Raw genomic sequence first — 24,584 nt, 5'->3', positions numbered from 1 at the left:
ATTGGTGTGGTAAGAAAGATGGCAAACAAATTTGGGTATGAATGGGATGAAAGTACTTTATACAATTTAACAATTTTTATTTTCGTAAACATTTGTGCTCTGTAGTTCTTTTGCTGATAGTCACAGGCATCATTATCAAGATGAAAACAAAGATTATGAAGAAAATACTTCCATCTCAAGTGATGTGGCTCCAACAGACTCCCTGTGAATAGAGGCAGTCGTATTGAGATGGAATAAGTATTATTAATTACCTGTTAGGAAGAAGAAGTCAAAGATAGTCAAAGTTAATAAATTTATTCAAATACGAGACAGATTTTATGATTTCAGTCAAAGAAAGTGGTCGACTTGAAAGAAATAATATAACCAAGTACGCAAGGAAGGAAGTAAAGCTTCTAAAACATTCAGGTTTGTTTCAAAAAGTAACGTTCGGCGAATCTGCTGAGATCCTCTCCGGCATTGAACGTAGAGATCGAGAAATCGCTGTCTGAGAGAAAGTCTTTTGTCAAAAAAGGCGTGAGTACAAATACGACTTCTGAGTTTAATATCACCCTATCTCAGAAAACGTTTAAAAACACCCTATCTCAGAATTCGCTTGAAGAATGCCTTACCTCAAAAACGCCCTATCTGAGCTCGCTGAAATCTGAAACATTTCAATATTAGTTTGTATTTTAATGAAAAAAAATCGGAAAAAGGCGTTATGCAAACATTTTCTGAAATAGGGCATTTCAAAGCGGAAGCCGAGGTAGTGTAATATTCCATTCAGTAGTCGAAGTACTCGTAAAGTTCGCTGTGTCAGCAAACAGGTGTACGTGTAGAAAATAAATGTCCTCAATTAAACCAGAGCTCGTCCAGGGGTTGAAGTTAAACTACAATAGCGGTAATTTTACCAGAAGCAAATCATTTTGGAAAATTTGGGAACAGCTTCATCGGCTTCTTAGCCGTAACAACCGATACCGGCAATCTATTGTTCTATTATACGCTTTTTATCAAATGCAAAATTATAGTGAAGTTATCTTTGTTATCGTCTTATTATCGCCGAGTTATCGACTTTTTATTGATTTCTTATCGGCTGCCTATTGACGAGTTGCTTTTCTTTTATACATTTTATATTGAAGTTCCATCGGTACCTTGCATAAGCAACCGATGAGTCAACGACAACAAATCGGTAAAACGCCGACAAAAAGTGGAAACATCGCGATAAATCGATAATATTTTGATAACAAATCTATAACTTTTCGATAATAAATCGATATATTTTGGAAAACACATGGTTGAAATTTAGATAAAAAATCAATTACTTTTCTATAACGAATCAATATACTTTTGATAAAAATCTATTAATTTTCGATAACAAGTCGATACATTTTCAATACCATATCTTTATTTTTCCGATAACAAATCTATAGCTTTTCATTAAAAAACGGATAAATTTTTGGTATTAGATCGATCGTTTTTAGAAAAAAATCATTAATTTTCTTAACATCGATACATTTTCGATATATTGTTGATAACACATTGGCAACTTTTCTATAAAAAGCCGACAACTTTTCCATTGTAAATCGATAACTTTTGTGAACTCGGCGGTAAAAAGTTTGTTACTCATTGATAACCCTTGTCGTCGATAGCAAGTTTATGGCACTTTCATAACCAATCGATACCTCGTGATAATCCCAGCGATTACAAACCGATTATTCTTGGATAAGAAATGAATAGCAAATCCAAATCCCATCGATAAAAAACCGATAAGCCATCGATAGAAAAAATGTAAGTACTTCAATAGCATATTTACAAGATGCTATCTGCTTTCGGTTAGGGCTTCGCTTTTGGCCTCCAATTTTCCTTTCCTCTCGCATTATTATTTGTCCTCTTTTCCTTTACCTTTATTCCCATCTTTCTTTGATTTTCCTTTTCTTCACGTTGCAACTGTAATGATGACCATATTTATAATATGATCTTTATACTTATGGACATTGCTATTACACTTCTCTGTTTCTTTCTGTTTCTCTGCTGTTTCTTTCTCCTTCTCTGCTGTTTCGTCATCTTTATGCCTTTCATGAAAATGAATTGGTATATTAATTTCGTCACGAAATCCAAAATTGTAAGTCCTTGAAAGAAAATAGATAGACCCACCATTAAGTATACCGAAATAATCAGGATGAAGAGCTGTGTTGATTTAGCAATGTCCGTCTGTCTGTTTGTATGCAAACTAGTCCCTCAATTTTTGAGATATCTTGATAAAATTTGGTGAGCGGATGTACTTGGGTGTCCAATTAGACATTTGTCGGAACAGGCCGGATCGGACCACTATAGCATATATCCTCCATACAACCGATTTTTCAGAAAAAGGGGATTTTTGTTATATCTTCCTCAATTTAACAGATTGAAGCTTCAAACTTCACCATATACTGTGGTATATTGCACATATTGTTGCCCGAAAAACTTGATGAGATAGGTCGTATATATAGTATATATCCCCTACAACCGATTGTTCAGATAAGAAACTTTTCGTAATTACTGCCCTATTTTAAGAGCTAGAGGAATAAAATTTCAACGAATGCTTACGTATATAGCATATATTGTTGTCTAAAAAATCATAAAGATCGGTGGTATATATAGTATATATATGGTGGTATATATAGTATATATATATTTTCGCAATTTCAGACCCATTTTAACAGCTAGAAACTTCAAATTTCACCAATTGCTTACGTATATAGAATATATTGTTGTATAAAAAAAATCATAGAGATCGGTGATATATATAATATATATATGATGGTATATATAGTATATATATATAGATATTAGGACGGGTCGATTTGTGGGGAGGCAACAAAATCGCCCATTGCACTGTGAAAATCATATTCTACGGATCAAAATAAGAAACCTTGCCGAAGGAACTATACCTCTAAAACGAATTCTGATGTCCCCCCCTTTGGGTCGAAGGGGCAAATTTTGAAAAATCCCACTTTGAAATGCCTATGTTTTTTCTTTTGGATTTTATTTTTCTCTTTAGAAATTTATTTAGTCAGAACATATGTAAATGAAAAAATGAATTTAACTTAGTAATAGAAAAGAAAATAAAAAAAATTATTAGAAATTATCGTTTTTACAACCCCCTTTTAAAACCAAGGCACCACTGTGATGCATTTGCATGTCGTAAACATAGTGGTGTGGGTGTTTTTTATTCAACCGTTTTAAAAAATGAAGGTATCACTGCGACACAATTGCAGATCGTAAAATTGCTTGTGTTGTTTTTTTAGGCCACCACAAGACACAACAGGTAGAATTGAAATTACCCCTACCCAAAAATTCGACCCAAAGGGGGGGACATCAGAATTCGTTCTAGAGGTATGGTTCCTTCGGCAAGGTTTCTTATTTTGATCCCTAGAATACGATTTTCACAGAGCAATGAGCGATTTTTAAATCGACCCGCCCTAATATATATATATTTTTTTTTTTGCAATTTCAGCCCCATTTTAATAGACAGAAGCTTCAAATTTCACCAAATTCCTACGCGTATAGCATATATTGATGTCTGAAAAAATGATTGAGATCGGTGGTATACATAGTATATATCTCATACAACCGATTGTTCCGATAAGAAACTTTGCGCAATTTCTGCCCCGTTTTAACAGCTAGAAGCTTCAAAATTCACCAAATGCTTACTTATATAGCATATATTGTTTTCTGAAAAAATCATAGAGATTGGTGGTATATATATTATATTCCCCATATAAACTCTCATTTTTGCCCCTTTCTTACGGCTAGAAGCTTCAAAATTCATCAAATTTCATCAAATAGTTACGTTTACGTCATATGTTTTTGAAGTACCTGATTCGTAGTCATAGTTTTACATGCAGACCACAAAAAACGTGAAGCTTTGCATCCTCACACAAAGTACCTACCTATTTTTTATTTTATTACTTACTTACTTACTTAATTGGCGCTTAACCGTCTAAACGGTTATGGCCGTCCAACAAGGCGCGCCAGTCGCTCCTTCGCTCCGCCAACCGGCGCCAATTGGTCACACCAAGGGAGTTTAAATCGTTTTCCACCTGGTCCTTCCAACGGAGTGGGGGCCGCCCTCTACCTCTGCTTCCATAGGCGGGTTCCGATAGAAACACTTTCTTGGCCGGAGCATCATCTTTCATTCGCATAACATGGCCTAGCCAGCGCAGCCGCTGCGTTTTAATTCGCTGGACTATGTTGATGTCTGCGTATAGCTCGTACAGCTCATCATTAAATCTTCTTCGGTACTCGCCATCGCCAACGCGTAGAGGTCAATAAATCTTTCGAAGAACTCTTCTCTCGAACACTCCCAAAGCCGCTTCATCTGCTGTTGTCATGGTCCATGCTTCTGCCCCATATAGCAGGACGGGTACGATAAGTGACTTGTAGAGTATGATTTTCGTTCGCCGAGAGAGGACTTTACTTTTCAATTGCCTACCTAGTCCAAAGTAGCATTTATTGGCAAGATTGATTCTTCGCTGGATTTCAGTGCTGATGTTGTTGCTAATGTTGATGCTGGTTCCCAAATAAACGAAGTCTTTTACTATTTCGAAATTATGGCTGCCAACAGTAGCGTGGTTGCCAAGGCGCATATGCGCTGACTCTTTGCTCGATGACAGCAGGTACTTCGTTTTGTCCTCATTCACCATCAAACCCATCTTTACCGCTTCTTTTTCCAGCTTGGAGTAAGCAGATTACGAACGGGATATGATTATTGTTCAGCCCCATTAATGAAAGGTATAAAGTCTTCGGCACAGCCGAAGACAATCCCGTCGTTACTTGTCTTAACATTAACTTAATTTTTTTCCTTTGTTGTTTCACTTTCTCTCTCTTTTATATCATCTACAACGTTTGATTCTTCATCTGTTGTCTGGTTTCGCTCATATGAAATCTACTATTTACAATGTTCCCAGATTACGCTACAGCGTAGTGACTGCATTTACGCTTACATTATTTATTTCCCATTAAAGGAATTCCCAACACATATCAAACAGTTTTAGTTTAAGCCGATTCCGTAAGGATTTTTATATCGGCTTCAATGTTTCGCAGATCTCAACAATTTCTTTGTTGGGCATATCTTTAAACTTAAACCCTGCTTTAAATATTTTGCCTAATTTTTTTCAAAAAATCGCTTACAGATCTTGCTCAACTCAAGTGTGACAACATCCATCTTCTATCGCATTGTCACAGTTAAGCTTCAACGAAAAATTTTACAACTAAATAATTGTTGTTGTAGGCAAAAATTATGCCTTTCAGTTTTATTCGTTAACGAAGTTTTCTACAGCAACAACAAAACAATAACTGCCATAACAACAACAATGAAAAAACAATACCATTTTTATGCAATAAAAACAAATACGGAAATATAACAACAACAATGTGGATGAAACAAAAATATCGAGGCAGCAGACTGAGAAAGCAACAAACCTGCGACAGTGTAAATGCTTGGCTGGCGACTCTACAACCTCAGTAGCTACAACTGAAAAGCATCCCAGCCTCAGCTCCTGTTGTTGCGCATTCATGAGCGCATAAAATATGGACGCGCAAAATTTTATTTACAAACAACAAAATCCAAAACAAGAAAAAGAAAATAAAAATGAGAAATGTAGAAAAGCGTAACGATGCGCAAAAGTCAGGATTGCCGTACTATAAGGCTTTACCTAAGCTTTGAAAGCAAAAAAGTTAATTCGAACTGTGCGGAATGAGTGGAGCGGGGTAAAGTGGGCGGCGCTGCTGATGCTGTGGCAGCAATTGTTGTCACAAAAATTAAAATGCAAATTAGCCAGTGTTACTAAATATTGGCATGTTGCTAATGAAGTTGTTCCTGAAGCTGCTATAATAAAAGGCAGAAAAAACGAAGAAGCGCAAAAAAGGATGGAATGGACACAAAAAGGTTTAAAGGCATGTTGCTTTTCCGTTCAAGCTGTTCAGGCTTGTGCTTCCGCTAAAAAGTTAGTCTGTCACATTTAGTTGAGTTTAATCGTGTGAGGCGGTATGTTATTTTGTTTTTGTTTAAAAATCTTATTCCCTTTTTTTATTTTGCGCAGTTTTTTAAGCTTTTTTCAAAAAAAAAAAAATTGTCTTATTTTATTAAAGAAAAAAACTTTGAAAAATTCTTCGTAGATGGAAAAGATGAATATATTTGAATGAAAGCTTGTTTTTTTTTTTAACACAAAACCTTGTGGTTATATACACCAACTAGCATATCCCAGATACCCGGATATCACGCAGTTCAAGTAGCTCGTAGTTCGAAACTCGTTCGTTGCTCAACTACTTTGCTGAAAAATTACAATCTTTTGAATAGTTCGAGCTGCCAACTAAAAACTGGAAAATTAATTTGCCTGATTTGTGGCATCATTAAATTTTTTTTTTAATACTGTAACGAATTTACCGAAATTCCGCTTATTCCTGTTTCTTCACAACACTTATACTTTGCAACCAATAGCTTGCTTAAACCAAACTGATTGTAGCGCCTCTACTGTTGCTGCCTTTTATACTCTGTGATTTCCTCGTTCCATCTTCTAGGCGCTTCTAGAATTTACTTAGTTACTGCTGTAAAATTATAACTACAGATGCACGTGTATAGCTTCTCATATGCACGTGTATTTGTAAGCAGCACTTCCACAATAATAATTGCATACTTTTGGGAGCATCTCAGATAAGATATCTGCATGTGTTTGTGCGTCTCTTCTCTGCTGCGCGTACGTACATAATTGTAGAAATAATGATTGTTCTATTGATGTGCATACAAGTCACTGCTTAGCATCGCCTTAGAGATGATAGTATCTGTCAGTGTTGCTAATATTCGTTACAATACAGAAACAAAATACAGCTCGAATTATTTAAATTATATTTCAAGCTAGAACTAGGACCTTCTTAATTGCTCAGTATAAGTTCCCGACCTTAAAAAGCACCTTGTCGTAGACAGCTACCTTAACTGTTTGACTTTAGCTGGAATGATAATATTTTATGCAGCCAGAAGAATATTAATATGTAACTTAATTTTGGTTCGTTTCCTGAATAAATAAAAAGAAAAATTGTGAGAAGTCGAGGGATAGAAGCTTGCGAGAAATTTGACATCAGGAGAGATATCGGATGATTCGAAGCTCATTGGTATGCTGGTTTCTCAGGCTCACCTCGCCGGCGATACCACGCTGTCCATTTCCAATTTTTCTGGGATGACCAAGCTGTACTGAGAAAAGTTGGGTACAAGCGTCATATTACTGGAACCCTCAGTGCCTACCTTTAAGCACCTGGAACTGCTGGTTTTTAATGTTTGATAGCTTCTTCAGCCACTGTTGATAATGGGATACGCACTGTAGTTTTGTCTATGTGCTCGTCTGCTCACCTGCCGTTTAGATTTGTCAACCGAAGAGCGCACTACGTCCTACCGAAAGGAAGCTTCTTCCATTACGCCTCTTTGAAACTATACACAAGCTGTCTGATGCGCAAGTTCATGTCCGCGTTTTGGAGTTCACCAATGACTGCTAAGGTTGCAGCCTCGATTGTCAAATTTGGCCGGACTCGCGGAATTCCTTCGGCGGAAGTAAAGCCAACTGACACAGATTGAAAGACGCTGCAAAAATCATATTATATGTAAAGTCAGCTCACTTAGCTTTTTTGAAATTAGTCAAAGTGCGGCATTGAAATGTATGAAATCAGTTTATCGTTCTAGCGAGAGGAATATCGGCAGGTATTCGGAGTCTAGGGTGAGAAGCAACTACCAACTGACGCATTTAATGAGTCCTGCACTGACGATGCAAATGTCTCACGAGCTATGACAATTTTCTTACACGCGCTTGGGTACGTCCCCGCTCACCGTGTAAAACGTCACGTCACCTATTTGTTTCGCCAACATCTCTCCCCTACTGGTTGCTTTCAGGTTGGAATGTCACAGTTTGTGATGGACCTTGAAATCACCTAAAATCAGTGAGTAGAGCACTGATGTCAGAGCAGTAGCCACTGAAGCAGCAAGTAATAGAGGGCAAGTAGATGTTTATTATTTCAAGGTATGCATCGTCCGAATGGACAGCCTCTGGGTAATACTGTGCAAAAAAAGACCGCATCTAGGAAAGGCGCATCGTCCGAGACAGGAACTGCACTGTCTTAAAGTTGGGATAGCTTATTTACAAAGATGAATTTATTTATCTAAATACTACTTTTTGTTCATCTATAAGTCACTTTAATCTCTGCGAACTTTGAACTACTTAACCTGCTTTTCTCCCTCTCCTAATTCCTCCTTTACTCTTTCCCACATCACATTCCACATACTACTGCCTCCATTCAGTTCACACTTCTCTTTTTGCTCCCTCATATTTTATTTCCCCCAACCACTCTAATTTTCCATACAACTTTTAAAATTTCCACTGCTCTCCCTTCTCTGCCTCTCACTCCTGAAAAGTTTTAATCAGTTAAAGGATATACCCAGTACTGTTTATTTAACTTGAATATATTTCGAAAATTTTATATATTAACTCATATATGAAATTATAACCCTGCAGTGAATCACAAAAGTCCCTCACTAATGCAAAACTAAGACAGGGTACTTGTTTTAATTTTGTTCCCTTGCATTATAGTTACTTTGTACTTTGTAGACACTTTTAGTATTGTTATGTCCTCCAAATTTGCAATCGCCCCCCTTTTCATACCTTTTGAGCATGAATGTGCTATGTCAGTCATAAGTGGCTTTAAAGTAGTCGAAGCCTTTGATTAATTATATAAGTACAGAGAGCTCAGACTAAGCGCTGTTGGTACAATGTTTGGCTACCGGCTGTCCCACCCTGCAGCTTATATTTAAATATCAATTCGGTTGTAGATCTTTAGCCTCTAGTGCGAAACTGACGCATTACCTGACTGCCTGCCGTTTTCTCTGCGGGGAAGAAATTGAAATACAATTTTTGTATAGCTAACATCCCATGAGATGTTTTGCTAGCCGATGATTGGATTGCCTATATTTGAGAGATGTTTCTTTCCCTTCTTGCCATTTTTTTCTCCTACCACATATTTTCTGTCTTTCGTTCTTCTTTCATATTCCTTTGCTATTCTCTTGGCGTCACATTCCCACTCGTAATCGCGCTTCCACTCCCACAACCAATTTCATTCCCACTCCTATCGCACTATCATTAACACGCTCGTTTGCACCTCCACTATCACTCCTACTCCATATCCAATTCCCACTCCCATAGCCGCGCTCACTCTCACTAACACTATTACTCCCCACCCACTCCTATTTCCACTCCCATTGTTACTCACACTCTACTCCCACTCCCATACCCACTCTCCCTTCCACTCCTACTCCTACTGCCTACCCACTCCTATTCCTGTTCTCAGTATCTATATTGAAGAGCTGTAAATCCTAAAATACTGCAGCATACGTATTTACTTAAACAAAATACTAAAATTGTTCATTAAAAACTGTAAATATCTTAAAATAATTTTTTTTTCTTTTTCAGGCATCAAAGATCCAAACTTGGAGAGGCATACAAAAGGTAGGCAAAATATACATTAAAATTCCATATAACGTTTCCATAGCTTCTAAGCCGTGGCTTCAGACAAATTCATAAAAATTTATTTCAACTAATAAAATCACAATCTAAAAACAGAAAATTAATTAAAAAGCCACCTTAACCAATTCAAAATAACTTGAGAACATCTATGAAACAAATAAAATGCAAACAGAGGTGGTGGACACTAAATGGGGAAAAATAATATAGGAAATGTAATGTAAATTTAAAAGAAAACAAAATTAGAAAGTAGAATAAATAGCACAGTTAAATAAAACAAGTAAGGTTGGGACTGTCTCCGGCTGTGCCCAAGACTTCATACCTTTCATGAATGGGGCTGAACAATAATCTTATGCCGTTCGTAATCTCCTAATAATCGGATGCATAAGATAAGAAATATAGAGTGAACAGATGTATATACCTTAACAATTTTTAAGATAAACATAAAATAAAAAATGGCAAAAAACCCCCTTATCTGAACGATCGGTTGCATGGGATATATATTATATATAGCTCCGATCGAAATTATTTTTACAGGAAATCTTCTATGATATATTAGAATATATATCACCAACTTTCACGTTTTTATATTGGAAATTAAGGGAGAAATGGCTAAAAATCTTTCTATCTGTGCGATCGGATCCGACAAATGTCTAATATAATTCAAAAATACATCCTTGTGCCAAATTTCATTGAAATATTTCAAAATTTGAGGAACTAGTTTGCGTTCAAACAGACAGACGGATGGACAGACGGACATGGCTATATCAACTCAGTTCGTCGCTCTGATCAATTCGGCATACATAATGGTGAGTCTATCTTCTATATTTCTCAACGTTACAAACATCGGACCAAAGTTAATATACCATTTCGTGTTCATGAAAGGTATAAAAAGATAAGACTTGATTGCACCCATAAAAGAAAAACGAAAGTTTGGTAGGAAGAGACTAATAAGAAGTTAAAATTTTTATGTGGCAAATACGTACATATTCATATCTACGTAACGTTAGTTTTATCTCTTGCATTTATATAATTTTGTTACACAACAAAGCAAACCACAATAACTATAAATACCGAATATGCCAAGTTAGTGGCTTACTTACCAAAAAGGCCACTAAATACGATACAAAGTAACCGAACGGTAGAATAAAAAGGGTACAAACTAGTAAAAGGAGTTTAGCTTACAGCTACATACAAACACATGCGTACTTATGTATGGTTGCGTTTTTCTACATATTCGTATGTATGTAGGTTTGTATAAGTATTGCGTGAAGCATTTTAAAAGCAATCAAGCTAAAATTTAATTAAATATGCCTTTCGAAAAAGCCAAGCGTCTATATTGAGAGGGTTAAGCCAACCAACAGCAAGAAGAAGCAGCTAACAAAATAGCAAGTTTAAGTATGTACACTCACGGAAAAATATTTGCATACGAACTTCTAGCATTTTTCACTAAATTTGCTTAAAGAAATAGTTTTTAGCAATTTTTTATAAAACCATGTACAAATATATAATAAAATCAATATAAACTAAAGTTCAAATTTTTATACAAAAATCGCGAAAATTCGAGCACGTACCACGAATATTCAATATAATTTTATAACTTTCACTAATATTTTCCAGAAATCTTCTGAATATGCAGTTTTATTGATAATTGAATTTTTCAAAGTGTTAGTCTTAATCTTCTGAGAAAATTTCCTGTTTCCTGCTAATTTTTTTTCAACTGAGCTGAGCATTTTCGTCCTTATAAAAAAACAAAAAATACGTTTAAAAGTTTGTACAGAGTTCAATTGTTTTAAATTTGAGCTTTCGAGAATTTTGCGAAAGTTCTTGAAATTTAGTTTAAATTGAGTTTATTACATAAAACATGTACAAATATATAATAAAATCAATATAAACTAAAGTTCAAGAAATTCGAGTTCAACACACGAATCTTTAGTTAAATTTTAAAATTTTCACTTACAATTTTAAGACTTTTCTTAGTATGCATATAAATCATTGAATTTCAGGGTGAGAAAGTGCTAATCTTAATCTCTTTAAAAAATTTACTGATTTGTGGCAATTTATAATTACTTTTTCCCAACTGAGTTGAGCATTTTCTTGCATACAAACTTTGCAACATAATTTTTTTATAAGCAAAATAATGTTAAGCTCAAGAAAATTAATAAGTGGATTAAGATTAACACTAATAGATATTAAAATTCAAAAAAGCTACAAAACTGTTTATTCAGAAATTCTAAGAGTTTTAAATTTTAACTGAAAATTCGTGCCTCAGACTCGAATTTTTTAACCTTAGTTTATATTGACTTTATTACTTATTTATACAGATTTTATAAAAAATAATGGCCTCAATTATTATACTCAGTTGAGCAGAGCTCACAGAGTATATTAACTTTGATTGGATAACGGTTGGTTGTTCAGGTATAAAGGAATCGAGATAGATATAGACTTCCATATATCAAAATCATCAGTAACGAAAAAAAATTCGATGAGCCATGTCCGTCCGTCCGTCCGTCCGTCTGCCGTTAACACGATAACTTGAGTAAATTTTGAGATATCTTGATAAAATTTGGTACGTAGGTTCCTAGGCACTTATCTCAGATCGCTATTTAAAATGAACGATATCGGACTATAACCACGCCCACTTTTTCGATATCGAAAATTTCGAACAACGGAAAAAGTGCGATATTCATTAACAAAGACGGACAAAGCGATTAAACTTGTTAGGTGACTTGAACTTATGATGCAGAATAGAAAAATAGTAAAATTTTGGACAATGGGCGTGGCACCGCCCACTTTTAAAGAAAGGTAATTTAGAAGTTTTGCAAGCTGTAATTTGGCAGTCGTTGAAGATGTCATGATGAAATTTGGCAGGAACGTTACCCTTATTACTATATGTACGCTTAATAAAAATTAGCAAAATCGGACAACGAACACGCCCGCTTTTTAAAAAAAAATTTTTTAAGTAAAATTTTAAAAGAAAAGTTAATATCTTTACAGTATATAAGTAAATTATGTAAACATTTAACTCCAGTAATGATATGGTGCAACCAAATGCAAAAATATACGAAAAACTCAAAATGGGCGTGGCTCCGCCATTTTTCGTTTAATTTGTCAAGGACACATTTAATGTCATTAGTCGAACAAAAATTTATCAATCCTTGTGAAATTTGGTGGAGGCTTAGATTCTAGGACGGTAACTGTTTTCTGTGAAAAAGAGCGAAATCGATTGAAGCCACGCCCAGTTTTTATACTCAGTCGACCGTCTGTCCTTCTGCTCGGCCGTTAACACGATAACTTGAGCAAAAATCGATATATCTTTACTAAACTCAGTTCACGTACTTACTTGAACTCACTTTGTATTGGTGTAAAAAATGGCCGAAGTCCGACTATGACCACGCCCACTTTTTCAATATCGAAAATTACGAAAAATGAAAAAAATGCCATAATTATATACCAAATACGAAAAAAGGGATGAAACATGACAATTGGATTGGTCTATTGACGCAAAATATAGCTTTAGAAAAAAACTTTGTAAAATGGGTGTGACACTTACCATATTAAGTAGAAGAAATGAAAAAGTTTTGCAGGGCGAAATCAAAAGCCCTTGGAATCTCGGAAGGAATACTGTTCGTAGTATTACATATATAATTAAATTAGCGGTACCCGACAGATGATGTTATGGATCACCCTGGTCCACATTTTGGTCGATATCTCGAAAACGCCTTCACATATACATATATATATATATATAGGCCACTCCCTTTCTAGAGTTACCCCTGGTCCACGTTTATGACGATATCTCGAAAAGGCGTCCACTTATAGGACTAAGGCCCACTCCCTTTTAAAATACTCATTAACACCTTTCATTTGATACCCATATCGTACAAAAAAATTCTAGAGTCACCCCTGGTCCACCTTTATGGCGATATCTCGAAAAAGCGTCCACCTATAGAACTAAGGCCCACGGCCTTTTAAAATACTCATTAACACCTTTCATTTGATACCCATATCGTACAAACAAATTCTAGGGCCACCCCTGGTCCACCTTTATGGCGATATCTCGAAAAGGCGTCCACCTATAGAACTAAGGCCCACGCCATTTTAAAATAATCATTAACACCTTTCATTCGATACCCATATCGTACAAAGAAATTCTAGAGTCACCCCTGGTCCACGTTTATGGCGATATCCCGAAAAGGCGTCCACTCATAGAACTATGCCCCACTCCCTTTTAAAATACTTATTAACACCTTTCGTTTGATACCCATATCGTACAAACAAATTCTAGAGTCACCCCTGGTCCACCTTTATGGTGATATCTCGAAAAGGCGTGCACCTATAGAACTAAGGCCCACGCCCTTTTAAAATACTCTTTAACACCTTTCATTTGATACCCATATCGTACAAACAAATTCTAGAGTCACCCCTGGTCCACCTTTATGGTGATATCTCGAAAAGGCGTGCACCTATAGAACTAAGGCCCACGCCCTTTTAAAATACTCTTTAACACCTTTCATTTGATACCCATATCGTACAAACAAATTCTAGAGTCACCCCTGGTCCACCTTTATGGTGATATCTCGAAAAGGCGTGCACCTATAGAACTAAGGCCCACGCCCTTTTAAAATACTCTTTAACACCTTTCATTTGATACCCATATCGTACAAACAAATTCTAGAGTCACCCCTGGTCCATCTTTATGGCGATATCTCGAAAAGGCGTCCACCAATAGAACTTAGGCCCACGCCCTTTTAAAATACTCATTAAAACCTTTCATTTGATACCAATATCGTACAAACTAATTCTAGAGTCACCCTTGGTCCACCTTTATGGCGATATCTCGAAAAGGCGTCCACCTATAGAACTTAGGCCCACTCCCTTTTAAAATACTCATTAACACCTTTCATTTGATACCCATATCGTACAAACTAATTCTAGAGTTAGCCCTGGTCCACCTTTTTGGCGATATCCCTAAATGGCGTCCATCTATAGAACTATGGCCCACTCCCTTTTAAAATACTCATTAACACCTTTCATTTGATACCCATATCGTACAAACTAATTCTAGAGTCAGCCCTGGTCCACCTTTATGGCGATATCCCTAAATGGCGTCCATCTATAGAACTATGGCCCACTCACTCTTAAAATACTCTTTAATACCTTCTATTTGATACACATGTTATACAAACACATTGCAAGGTTACCCTAGGTTCTTTTTACTACATGGTGATTTTCCCTATTTTGTCTCCACGGCTCTCAACTGAGTATGTAATGTTCGGTTACACCCGAACTTAGCCTTCCTTACTTGTTTTTATTGATGTCGCTGTTTAAAAACATATAAATAATATTGATATAATAGTAAACAGCCGAAGCATTATTTATAACGCACTGATAAAAATCTAATTATTAACCTAGTTCTATTGAACGCGCCTGAAAATATTCTACAAAATTTGCTTTGACTAAAGGTATAAGCAATATTTAGAGTCAAGTTACAAAGTGTGCATCGGGCCGTTCATATGGCTGGAAGTACACCACCCATCTGCCTTTATACCACTAAGAGTGCAAGAGATTTCGAGTTAAAAACTCAACTGCCGAAAAGCTAGAAGATAAAAAGGTGAAATTCAGTAACATGTCCTCGTAACCATAGCCGTGTACTAATTATGTAACTTTTCTTTAATATCAATAACAACAAAATTATATGTATACATTATACGTAAATTATTTGTCCTAAGCAGAAGTAGATAAAATGTACAAAAAGCCTTGTGCCAATATTTTTGCCGTGAGTGTACGCACTTAAACGTTTGAGCAAACGAAAATGCAAGTATCAACGAATGCTTGTTAAATTAATTCGAATGTGCAAAATTAAATTGAAACATTTAAAACGAGAAAATGCGTGCATAAGCGTTTTATAAAACTAAGATGTATCCTTGCTAACACCAATTGCCACTTCGGTGGATATATAGGAAAAATATTCGTACGCATATTAGGCTGCACGTTTTTCAAAAGTGTATTTTTTTTTCGAAAATGTACGTCAGGTAGCTTACTCTCTCATCGCCCAGGTGTCTCGGGATTGGTATGGCTTTAGTGTCTGGGGATATTCATTAAGAGGACTTGACCTTTCAAGTGGCTTCTTCAACCTCTATGGGAGTAATGGTAATGGGCGGCACATCCTTTTGCGCATTTACTTGAGTCTGACAGAGCGTTTTATCGCCAAAGGTGATGGTTATTTTATCATTGCATTTTGTCGTGTTAGTCAATGATTTAACAGCTGACAGCAATTTAGCGACACCAGCAGAGAGTTCATTTGTGTTCATTTGTCAGCCGCATAATACTCAAGTTGAGATTGCTAATGTGAGTCTTTCTAGGGTCGAGCTATTTTGCTAGGTGAAGTTCTCTTGCTAGGGTTGCAGCTTCGGCCGGGAAGTGTGGTATGACTTAAGGTATTCTATAGGCCGGAACGAAGTGTGGCGAAGCTGAAATGATGTTTTTGTAGACGTCCGCTTGCCTTGCCGGACATCTGTCGGGAAGGGAAGCAGCGAAATATATATTTGTGAAAGTTTTATAGTCATCCCAATATCCTTCATTGAAATTAATCCGCCTTACAGACGTAACGAAATTTGTTTGTTGGGGTATGGGCAACAGTAGCCAGATGCTAACGTAAGCATCGGCTGCCATTCAGCGCAGTTTTTATGTCCTGCGCTGACGTTGGAAATCTCTGGGAAGTTGATCGTTTCTAGGTTAACATCATCTGACCGGATAGTTATGCCTTGACTCTCAAATGTTTTGTTCCTGTGACTAATTTTGGGTTGAAATGGACTGTATTTCACGATGTGATGGGTGATTAAAGCTAAGCATTCACCCTTACACCTGACGCGATCTTCTTATGGATGTTATTGCCATTGCAAGTTCGGATCTCGATATGGCTGTTAGCTTCATATCTTTAATTGGGGCTAAAGGATATTATTTTTACTCATGTAATCGGTTATCTCCACGATCTTTCCGTTTAATGCAACGAGTCGTCACTCTGAGGGTTAGAGATAGGTGGATACGCCATAATGGATTTAGGCTTTGCCGGGCGCGCTGTCCAACTGCTTCTGGTCATACTGATGTTGATGAGTTGGTACTTTAATTTTGGCATGATATTTGCCTATTTTATCAATACTGAGGTTTTTTCACCAAGTCCTTATAAATTCTTTGAGTGTGTCGACTTTGATTTATTTAAGTTTCTGTCATTTGTCAATTGTTAAGAAACTGTCTGCACTACAACAACACAAAACAAGTAAGGACGGGACTGTCTTCGGCTGTACCGAAGACTTCATACCTTTCATGAATGGGGCTGAACAATAATCTTAACCCGTTTGTAATCTCCAAATAATGCGCTGTATAAGATAAGAAATATATAGTGAACAGATGTACATACCTAAACGATTTTAAGATAGATATAAAAAAAAAAAAAAATGGAAAAAACCCTCTTATCTGAAAGATCGTTTGTAGGAGAGATATTTATATATAGCTCCCATCGAAATAATTTTGACAGGAAATCTTCTATGATATATTAAAATATATATCACCGAGTTTCAATTTTATACTTTCTAAATTGCGGCAGGAATGACCAAAATCGTCTTATCTGAACGATCGGTTGTACGGGAGATATATGTTATAGTGTTCCGATCCTACCGGATCCGGCAAATGTCTAATATAATAAAAAAATACATCTTTGTTCCACATTTCATTGAGATATCTCAAAATTTGAGGGACTAGTTTGCGTTCAAACAGACAGGCGGACGGACGGACATACGGACGGACGGACAGACGAACATGGCTATATCAACTCAGTTCGCCGCCCTGATCAATACGGTATACTTGATGGTGAGTCTATCTTCTATATTTCTCAACGTTACAAACATCGGACCAAAGTTAATATACCATTTCATGTTCATGAAAGGTATAAAAAGAGGGACAGCCTAGTGAACATACATACTTAAGTATGATCTTAACCCTTTTCAAAAGCTACGAGATTAAGAAATTATTAAACAAAATTTTATTGGTATACCATCTTTCGCCGTGCCATCAACACCTCAAGTCAAGTACGCTCGCATGTAAGCCCTTTTAATAACCTGATAAAGTGATACTTGAGCATAGACGGTTAAATTGCCGTTCAGGTGTGGAATGAGATTTAATTTTTGTGCTACCATAAAAATACCAAAATGATAGCCTTACTGTGGTTGAAGATGGAAGGAGTATTTGGAAGCATTTGATATTAGGTTTTAAAAGAGCTAATAGCCTTAAAAGTTTCTAATGTACATAAAATAAAAATACTGTTGGCCGATTATAAAGTAGGTAGGTCCAATAAGCGGGCTGTGAATTCTTGGAATTTTCTAATTATAAAAAAATATAAGCCTCGAAATATTTCAATTCAATTCTAACAGAGAATAGTTTTACGAAAAAGCAAAAGACAATCGCCAATTAAATCAAAATTGCTTCTTTCCTTTTATGTTAATGCTAACAAAACATGTGTGCAATATTCCGTGGCAAGCCATCAACTATGTTAAGATATAAAATACAAAATCAATACCCTGAACGTTTTGGATCAAAATAGGTTAAAAAATTTGATTTTTTAATATAGTATACTAGATTATGCCATATTTTTCATGTCATACCATATTTTATGTCATGCCAATAATTGTTTTTTTTAATCTTAATATATATGTTTCTTTTGTACGGGTGTTCTTGACTGAACTCTTTCTAAACGGCTTAACCCTTTTTGATAAAAGCGTGTGTGTGCGTTTAAGAGGATTCGAGGATGTAGGGGTACTTCCTGGACAAGCTTATTATTGGAAGAGGATCATGGTCCAGCCTCTATTAAACACTTTTATTTTTTTGTGCGGATTGATATAAATTCGGTTCTGGGGCATAAGTGTCTTATTATTTGAGAAGCCTTTTTTCGGAAGGTGCAGCAAAACTTCAAAAAAATCGAATTATAGTGCGCTTTTCTTGAAATTCAATACAATGGTACTGCTGCAACCAATCTAATGCTTGAGAAACTGAAAATAATAGGACGTATTAATGTGGGTTTTAACAAGGAGTGGTGGTTGAGAAGAAGAGCCAGGAGGAAAGGGGAGGAAGTCGAAAAAACCATTGGCTGAAAAGGAGAAAAAGGGATATGAAAGATTAAAATGGGAATTGGAGACGGAGAAAAATTGAATGGTGGGAGAAGGGGAGGAATTAATTGGGACTAGAAGGAAGAAAATATGAGAAAGTGAAAGGGGAAAGATACGGAGGAGACAAATTGATCAAACATGGAGAGGAGGAGGGAGAGGAAAAAATATAAAAATTTTTTTTTTCAGAAGCTGAGAAACGACAAATGCCTGTGTTTACTCAGGAAGTAGATACATCGCAGAGAGGAATATTATCGGGCAGGAGAACGTCTCAATTATCTCTCTGTATCTTTTAGGTAAAGATGAATGGGATAGTTTCATGTACCGCGTTAGTTTCATATAGTTTCGTAGTGATTAATAAAAATAAAGATATTGAAACCGGGCGTTTAGCTGAAGCAGGTCTTCCATATTTGGCATAGAGATTCCATAAATGACCAAATTGAGGTGAGTGTTAGTGGGAAAAAGAATGAGAGTGGAAGTTAAAGTATGAGTGGAAGTGAGAGTGGGAGCGTTAGTTAGATTGGGAATGGTTTGGGGAAGCAGTAGGAAGATAATGGAATAAGATATGGACAATAATAAGAAAAAAAAATGAAGAATAAAGTAGTAGAGAGTGGGACAGAAAATAAGAAGGGGCAGGTAGGCTCACTTTTGAAAAATCTGAAAAAAAATTTCAGGCAGAACAAAGTCTGTTGGGTACGGTGAGTTCAAATCTTTTCCAAACCGACTAATTATAGTGCATTTCTTCATGAATATATAAATTTAAATTCTCATAATATCTTGAAAGTACATCACCTTTAAAATAACTTGCCAATAAATCAAATCAACGAAAGCAATGTCTGCCAAAGAAGAAAATCTACTAAATTAGGCAATAAATAGTATTTGGTGAAAGACTGCCAAAACAAATATAGACAAACAAAGCGGAGAACAAATAAAGAACATTGCCATCGTGCTACAGACACAACAACTTAATACTGATGATGCTCTTAGTAATTTTCAATACTTAAAGAAAACTTCAAAATTGCAACGAGTGCAAAATGCTAGAAAACTATTTTGTTGCCGAAATTCGAAAATAATAAAAAAGCACCAACAACGCTTAAGAATTCATTGTTTGTTTAACGACGAAACTACAAACAAAATCCAAAAGCAAAGCAAAGACGGCTGTGCAAAGTGAAGAAAATGAAAAGTGGCCAGGAGGGGTGACGACATAAAGCAGCAGATAGTGGGACGTTTGACTGCAAAGGCCGGCAGGGAGCAAATCAAAAAGACGCCGCAACCGCAGGCGGCGTCTTGTGGACGAAAAAAAGCTTATGTTCATTCAAACTGGTTTAGGTGTGCAAGAGGAACATGAAGCGGCGAAGTAGTAAAAAGTACTAGTTGCAGCTCTCTCGAATTCGCTGATTTTTAGCAATTTTTTTTAGATTTTCAGATTTTACTCCATAAAAAGTGTAAGCAACATATTTTTTGTGTGATAGAAAATTTTAATATCTTTCCTACCTTCTGGTGTCACATGCCTTTAAATAAGCTTGGTCTGTGATAGCAGGTGAACGAAGCACGGGTTCGAGGAGGAAACTATCGAGCACGTTTTGTGCTTGTGCCCTGAGTTTGCAGACTAAGACAGCTATAAGAAGTAACGCAGCTGTCACATCTGGAAGAAGCAAGTGCCATGGATCATGAAAAGCTTCTAGTATTTGCCAAGATAACATAGTTATTTTATAATATATGTCCTAGGTTTTTTTGACAATGTGGACTCATTCAGTCTATGAGAGGCTTTTTAACGGACCGGCCAACTAACCTTAACTAAGTCAAAAATAAATGAGCATTTTGAAAAACAAACCTTTTTTGTTAAACTAAAATTGAAATACAAACTGCTGTTTGTTTGGTCGTTGTGCAAATATTATTAGAAATTTGAAAGCTCACTTAATGGGTGTTGCTGTAAGAGAAAATTTAGTATATTTTTCGAAAAATCATTGACATAAAACCAAATTTTTTGATAAAATGATAGCGACAACAAAACTTTAAAATCTTCACTTATGTGATTCAAATGGAAAAACGTCGGTATTCCGCACATACATATTCTTATATGAAACTTTTCAATGTGCTTCAAAGGCAAAGCCTCAGCCAACAGCATCTCACAGGAAAGAAAATACCAAAATTTCGACTGCATTTTGCTCGTCTCTTCCTTTCGTTGCTTTCGTCAGGCACTCTTTGTTTGTTAAGTTAAAGTGAAACCAAAGGAATTCAACTAATAAAAATCATCCACTCAAGTGCGAAAAAATCGCGCAAAGCATCATCAAATAATGCAAACGTTCAGCATTGCCTTCTCCCTCAACATCTTGGTAGATGCGGTTGCCAGCGTCTTTTGCGTTGAATTTAAGTTATAAAGACAAATAGAAAAACGAAAAACTTTTACAATGTTGAAATATAAATATCGGTAAAATAAAATGGCAGTAGAAAATTATGCCGAAATATTGTGTGGCGTAAGTGCTCCGAGAATATTGCATAGACAGTGGGGGTTACTATGTAGGAGACTTTGAAATTTAAACTTATTAAAAAAAAAAAACAAAGAGTATGTGACATTTCGATTATGAACCAATAATACTATTCTTATAATTCTATTCTGAATTTTATTTTGTAATTTATATACAGTGTGTAATAAAAAAATTAGAAGCATTTAGCTCGTAATTTTCTAATGTTAAAAAATTCTACCAAAATATTTGTGCAGAGTTAGAGTTGTAAGAAGTCTTGCTACTGTTACGAATTTTAAGATATTCTTGATTATACTGCACCTTCTGTTATCATTCGAGTTGCTGAACTATAGAACAAATAACTCAAATATTCATTGTAGCAAAATGTTCTTTATTTACAACACTACAACGATAGAAGAACTTCACAATGAAATTTTATTTATTTATTTTATTTATTTAGAATGTGTGGGCGTACATGTAAGACTAAGTCTTTTAAAGTACAATACGAAATTGGAAATTCAAAAAAAAAAAAAAAAAAAAACAAAATTTTAAATCTTAGGTCTATTACAATTCGCAAGTAACTTACAACATAAACGTAGTATTTTAAATTAAAAACTGATTTAATATTAATATTATATTTGTAATTTTAAAGTTAGAATTTGAAAAATTTAGTAAAAGGAAAAATAGAGGAATGAAATATGCATAGAGCAAGTCAGATCGCAATCACTTTCACACTGTAGAAATAAAATAATTGTGAATTACCCTTCTGTAGTTACATCTACCCATAACAGATTTGACATCTTCTGGAATTGAATTCCAGAGCCTAGCAGCATTAACGAAGAAAAGCCGTGAAGAGGACAGGTATTTATATTTAGGGATTATCAGAGTTTGATGCCTTCTGGATCTTGTTAGTATTAATTTAACGTAAAGGTATTCCGGAGCTTTATATTCTAAAAGCTTATACATGAACGTACAATTTCTAGCAGCAAGATAGTTGGAAATAGTACACCCCAGAATTTTGGTCTTCCATGCAGTGATGTGATCATATCTATTGAGTCCGTAGACGTAACGCGTAACATTGTTAAACGCAACATCAATTTTGCGCGACGAACCAGAATCTAGCTTACTATATACAAGCTCAGAATAGGTGATGTGGGGTAGAATTAGTTGAAGTGCCAGTTTCTTTCTCATCTCAAGAGGCGTAAATGAAGCGGAAATTCGTTATCTACGTAGAGCAATTTACACTTTGCTTACAACTTTGTTTATATGGTCTGAGCAAGTCATCGTAGAGTTTACAACAAATCCCAAATTTTTAACCTTTCCAGTAATTACTAAATCAGCGTTACCAATATACAACTTTGGGATATCTTCTACATGCACTACACTGCTACTTATAGGCAACACATATGACTACGCACAACATTCAAACAAAGGCAATTAACAGTAGCCCATTGTGAAATAGATGACAGATCACAATTAATTTTATAGCACAAATCTTCAACAAGACCGACACGACTGGACAAATACAGTTGTATATCGTCAGCATAGGCGTGAACCTGTACATGCTGGCATACAGAGAATACATCATTGACAAATAGACTAAATAAAGGGGACCAAGAACAGATCTTTGCGGTACACCAGAGGTAACGATACTAGACATAGAGGACGTAGAGCTGCAGGCCACTTTCTGAGTTCTTCCATCAAGGTAGCTAACCATAAGGTTTAGAGCACTATCAGAAAACCCGAAAAAATACTTGAGCTTTTTGCAAAGAATATCATGATTCACTAAACCAAATGCTTTCGAAAAGTCTAAAAGGCAAAGGAGTGTAAGATGTCCTTTGTCGAACTCCATCCTTATGTCGTTCATTATTTTTATCATAGCTGTAGAACAGTTGTGTTTAGGCCGAAATCCAGATTGCAATGGGGAAAGCAGTTTATTCCGTTTTACAAAAGCAGAAATTTGTATTGCCATTAAGGATTCACACACTTTCGAAAAAGTTGGCAGTATGCTTATCGGTCTATAATCACTTGGGCTCGTGGCATTCCTCTTTTTTTGAATAGGTATTATGACAGCTTTTTTCCATTCCGTTGGGAAAATCGCAGTTGTGAAGGTGTGATTTATTATATGAGTCAGAGTTCCTATAATAAACGGCAATGCTAGCTTCACAAACTTAAGAGATATCCCATCATTGCCTATAGCATTTGATTTGAGGGATTTTAACACCTCAACTCGGTTACTCCTTCAAATTGAAAATTTTCATTTGTGCTAAGGTTATCTACAAATATCTGAGGAGGGGGAATGGGCATATCTCTAGTGGCACTTGCGAAGTAATTGTTCAGTACATTGGGGTCTATTTTACATTCCTCCTGTGCTTCACCATGAACATTCAGCCTTTTCAAATTGCTCCAGAGTTCCCTTGTCGGTAACGACGGACTAAGTTTGGCATCGCAATACACTCTCCTTGCATTTTTTATAATTACGTTTGCTGTGTTACGGCCAATCTTATACCGTGCCCAGTCATATGTTGTTCTAGTTCTTCTCCATCTTCTCCGTGGACCAACTTCGGGAAAAAATGTATCCTGTAAAAATGTCAAAGCCCTTACATGTCCCATGTCGGAGTACATAGAAAGATTCCAAGAACAGATGGTGTTAAAGATTTCTAATTAGTGATGATTCCATGACTATAAAATACGAAAATTCGCTGTAACCCCTTTAATCTTAAACCATGAGATAACTCCTATGCGTGTAAAGCTGTACTCACCGAGGGTTGGTGAAAATAGACTGCGCAATAATAAAATCATCTTTGAGGGCGGCGTATAGTTCTGTAGGACAGTGGGTACATTCGCTGTTATTGTTGTTCCTACAACAAAGATTTATGTGAGTATTACCGAAGTGGGCACTGCTTTTTCGTATATGAATCCGGTATACTCTGGTACTGGCACCTTCATTAGCCCGATCTCTGCGGGAATAATTTATCCGGCCTGCGAACATTCATATATGTGGATGCCTACGCATACGTAGGGTATATTCTATGCCCATTAGCTAGGTATATTCTATGCTCATTAGCCTTCTGGGTCTGACTGCTTGCCCTAAGAGTAGTAGAATGCATTCAATGGATCTTGCGGTATTGAAAGGCAAAAAGAAAAGCTATGCCTTTTAGTGTGAAAGATTATGAAGCAGTAGAGAATTCTAATAATTTATTACTCACACTAAAAAAAGAGTGAAGTGCTATCGGCTCGCTATTGGCTGCGCGTGAACAACTAATCTGCGCATGCTCTTTGCTCAAATGCCTAATGATAGCTTACTTTTAGGCGCCAGAAAATTGTTTGCGTAACTTTTCAATATTGTTCTAGTTTTTTTTTATATTCAGCGTGTTTTGCACACAGTGTATATCAACTTTGATTGGATAACGGTTGGTTGTACAGGTATAAAGGAATCGAGATAG

General features: G+C 36.0%; 1 protein-coding gene across 4 annotated transcripts in view; it reads left to right on the top strand.

Moving 5' to 3' along the window:
* Nucleotides 1-24,584, top strand: part of LOC137252723 (ecdysone-induced protein 74EF) — a 674,751-nt gene that overhangs the window by 101,224 nt on the left and 548,943 nt on the right. For all 4 annotated transcript variants that reach the window (XM_067788790.1, XM_067788792.1, XM_067788791.1 and 1 more), the window contains exon 2: nucleotides 9,465-9,500. In XM_067788790.1, the coding sequence (XP_067644891.1) occupies nucleotides 9,465-9,500 (36 nt within the window). The remainder of the gene's footprint in view (nucleotides 1-9,464; nucleotides 9,501-24,584) is intronic.

The sequence above is a fragment of the Eurosta solidaginis genome, chromosome 5, assembly GCF_040869045.1.
Source record: "Eurosta solidaginis isolate ZX-2024a chromosome 5, ASM4086904v1, whole genome shotgun sequence".
Taxonomy (NCBI): domain Eukaryota; kingdom Metazoa; phylum Arthropoda; class Insecta; order Diptera; family Tephritidae; genus Eurosta; species Eurosta solidaginis.
The sequence above is the reverse complement of the archived record's forward strand: the minus strand, read 5'-3'. Positions and strand labels throughout refer to the sequence as shown.